Source organism: Dermacentor andersoni, chromosome 1 (assembly GCF_023375885.2).
Source record: "Dermacentor andersoni chromosome 1, qqDerAnde1_hic_scaffold, whole genome shotgun sequence".
Taxonomy (NCBI): domain Eukaryota; kingdom Metazoa; phylum Arthropoda; class Arachnida; order Ixodida; family Ixodidae; genus Dermacentor; species Dermacentor andersoni.
Window position 1 is genome coordinate 330,573,246 of NC_092814.1, and position 3,514 is coordinate 330,576,759.

The 3,514-nt window shown below is 49.6% G+C and overlaps 1 protein-coding gene across 1 annotated transcript; it reads left to right on the forward strand.

Moving 5' to 3' along the window:
* The first annotated feature begins 773 nt into the window (after positions 1-773).
* On the forward strand, positions 774-2,309 carry LOC129381162 (E3 ubiquitin-protein ligase MARCHF2-like). Its single transcript, XM_055063797.2, has one exon. The coding sequence runs from the start codon at positions 897-899 to the stop codon at positions 1,989-1,991; it is 1,095 nt and encodes a 364-aa protein (XP_054919772.2). The 5' UTR covers positions 774-896; the 3' UTR covers positions 1,992-2,309.
* Positions 2,310-3,514: the final 1,205 nt, after the last annotated feature.

Below are 3,514 nucleotides of genomic sequence, written 5' to 3' on the forward strand. Positions count from 1 at the left end.
GTTTTTCTGGCGTGTTACTGAGGAATTGCCTTTTTACGTTGTTGATTTGGTCTGTTTTACAGTAGCCTCGCCAGATATGTACGTCACGAGGCCTGATATAATCGCCTTGCAGAGGTAAAATGGCACTGAAGACGCGGCATAAGGTCACGTATGTACACCCGTGAGCAAAAGTGTACGGACCACAAGATCACCGAAAAAACTGAAATTATTCGTAATTAACACGCATAAACGGACACTGACGAGTGCACTAGAGAGTTCGTAATGCCAAGTTTGGGCTGCAACTTCACTTTCAAGTTGCATTCAAAGACAGAGGACAAAATTAGCTTTATCGCGCAATCCCTAGTCTCCATACTTTTGCTTACGGGTGTGTGTAGTACAGTCACTTTCCAAATTTTATTGATGAGTAAATATACCGCAGTACCTTTAGACACTTACACTTCTCGAACACGGGTATTAATGTCAAATAGCGACAGTGGCGAAGGTGCTATCCTCAAGCCTCACGCCCTGTCTTTGCACCCGCAGTATAGAGCAAAACTACAAACTAAGCACATACGCTTGTGCGCACAATCACATTCCTTTTTCGCAGCCGATAAATGCTGTAGTTCACAGCCTCGCGAGTTTCATTCATAGACGGTAGCGCTAGGTAACCTTCCAATGATTTGTACATTAAAGAAAATGTTTTGTGTGGACTGATATACACCGCAAGTGATAACGACATAAGCGAACAGCCAAAGGGAAGGGGAAGGTTGCTTTATATCAGCGTTGGCTCACCTTAGGGTTTCCGAGAGGAGGCGCTGCCCGAATTTTTTCGTGGGTGCTCGCGCGATTAGCAAGCGATCAGTGCGATCCCCTACATAAATTCAGGGACTTGCTTGTACGAGCAGAAGGACGGCATTATGCCTAACAACAGATACGACGCTCTTACCGAAGACGCGCCGGCACAATCACGAGCTGCCGCGGCTCCATCTGGGACAGGTGCGCACTGTCCGCGACTGCGCGAACTTGCCGTCCGAATACCGCGCAGTCGTGCGTGTCGAAGAAGGAGCTTTCGAGAGGGCGACAGCAAGACTCCCATACTCGACGAAGAGCAGAAGTGCCACTTTTCTTTGTCGTCGTCCTCGCCTTCGCCGTCTCCAGAGCCCCGCGGTACCAGCCGGGAACTGTCCTCTGACATCGAGACTTCGCCAACATGCACGCCCAGGGGTTACCTTGTGTTTGTTGATTCGAGCCCCGAACGCGAAGAAAACAGCGAGAAGACAGTTATCGTGCCACCTACTGACGTTCTTCTGGCCTGTTCTCGAAGCTCGATCCTAAGTAGCGACCCGAAGTGGAATGGCAGCCCTCCGCAGACACCTGCCGGCTGTCTGAACGTAACTTCGAGTAGCGGACCCATATGCCGCATTTGCCACGAGGGAGACCAACAGGACTCGCTCGTGTCGCTGTGCAGGTGCTCGGGCACTATGGGCCTCCTGCACGTCCCTTGCCTAGAGCGCTGGCTGAACGCCCGCAACGTAGACTGCTGCGAACTTTGCCACCACCGCTTTCCAACCGCGGGCCAAGGCACTTGCGTGCGCCAGTTCTTCCACTGGGCGCTACACGGCAATTCGCAGCGGGCGGTGCTGGGGGACTTGTTTTGCTTCGCGCTCCTGACGCCGGTGGCCGCGCTTAGCTGTTTCTTCTGCACCCACAGTGCCTCTAAGCAAGTGCTCGAAGGTCGTATCATTGAGGCGGCCAGCCTGGTCACTCTCGCCTGCCTCTTGGTCACGGCCTACGTGGCCTGGTCGTTTTTTACGGTTCGCTTTCACTACCGAGCTTTCGGGGCATGGCAGGCAAGGAATACGATGCGCAGGATCCTGGCACCGCCTTCAGCCAGGGGAGCAGCTGCAGGCGGACATGACAGCGCTACGGGCAATCAATCTGGGGGCGTGCGGGAGCTGGTGGACGTCGTAGCTGGAAGCGTCAACGAGACCGGACGCACGTCCACGGCATAGGATCAAGGCGGCGGCCTGCGAGCGGCTTTGCAACCTTCGCCTCATATTTTGGCGGAAGACCTCCCTTCTGCGCTACAGCAGCCATCCTACGCGCTCGGCCCATTCGCAGGTTTCGCGTTTTGGTAGATGTTTGTTGTACTTTCGGTAACAGTCTTTTTTTCGTATTCCGGTATAAGCAATATGAAGCGCTAAGTATTCCTTTTAATTTAAAAATTCTTGTTGGTCTGAGCGCTGTGCTACTTCGGCTGTTTTAACTTTTTACTCTATACTGTTCTGCAAATAAAGAGCTTGCTCGCATTTTGAAACAGCTAGTATTGATATCAACTCGTTTTGTCTTTTTTTCAGTGCTATAAATGATTTTTCAGTCTGCAGCATGAGCGCATGCCATGGTGGCGTAGTTTCTTTCACTTTGCGCTACTAAGCCCGAGGGCGCGGGATCACATGCCGGCCGCGATGGTCCCATTTTGATTGGGACGAAATTCAAAAACGTGCGTGTACCGCGCACGTTAAAGAATCTAAGGTGGTCAAAATGAATCCGGACACCGCCACTGGCGTGCGTTATACTATTGTAGTTTTGACACATGGAACCGCAGAATTTATTTTACAGCTGTTACAGCTTTACATATCTTAAACCTTATTTGCAACATTTCGGAGTATCCGAGGTGTTGCAGGATTTTCCTAGTGCATACCAAATAAGAAAGCTTTATAGCATTTTCACGTGACTATATGGACGCAATTTTCACCGCGCTCACAAGGCGGCCACGTTCACGTCGATGGCCATATCACGCATACTTTGTTTTACTTTCTCGCGGTGACCGTCTTTCGCTGCATTATCGCTGTTATCGTTTTGTTGCTCGGCGCTTGTGTTGTGATATTTTACGCAGCTTCTGGACACTCTAGTGACGCAAGACTGCGGCCACGATGACGTAATGCCCACCATATATGTATTTGTGGTGTCGTCCCTGCCTTCTGGGATTGCTACGTGGCTCCAGTGGCATGACAGAAAAAGGGGATGCGGTTCAAACAATGCAAAATGTAGTACAATACTGAGGCTCGTAATAAAAAAAAAATGCAGCTGAGCTTGCAAACACGAACGCACGCACTTGGTCGAACGTAATCTTAAATGATGACCCACTCCACGCTTTATTTATTCTTTATTCAAGAATTACCCCGCATCGCCCGAAGGCGTTATAGCAGGGGGGTTACAGCAGGGAAAAAAACAAATCTTCATTCGTACAGCACACTTGCTCTTCACACAGCTGCACAGCTGATTCCACTCCACAATAGTTCTGACAAAAAAGGAATCCGCAAACAAGTACGTCCTGGCACGGTATTCGCGGATTTTAAGTGAATGGTCATTACGCCTAGAAATATAATGTGGTTCTTTCAAGTAGCTTTTACTGCTAATTCCAGTCTTATTATTAAATATGAGGTATAAAAACTTCAGTCTCCACTTTTTCCGTCTAGAGGAAAGCAGTTCCCAATTCAATTCAAGCTTCATTTTAGTACAACTTTCTCTCCGC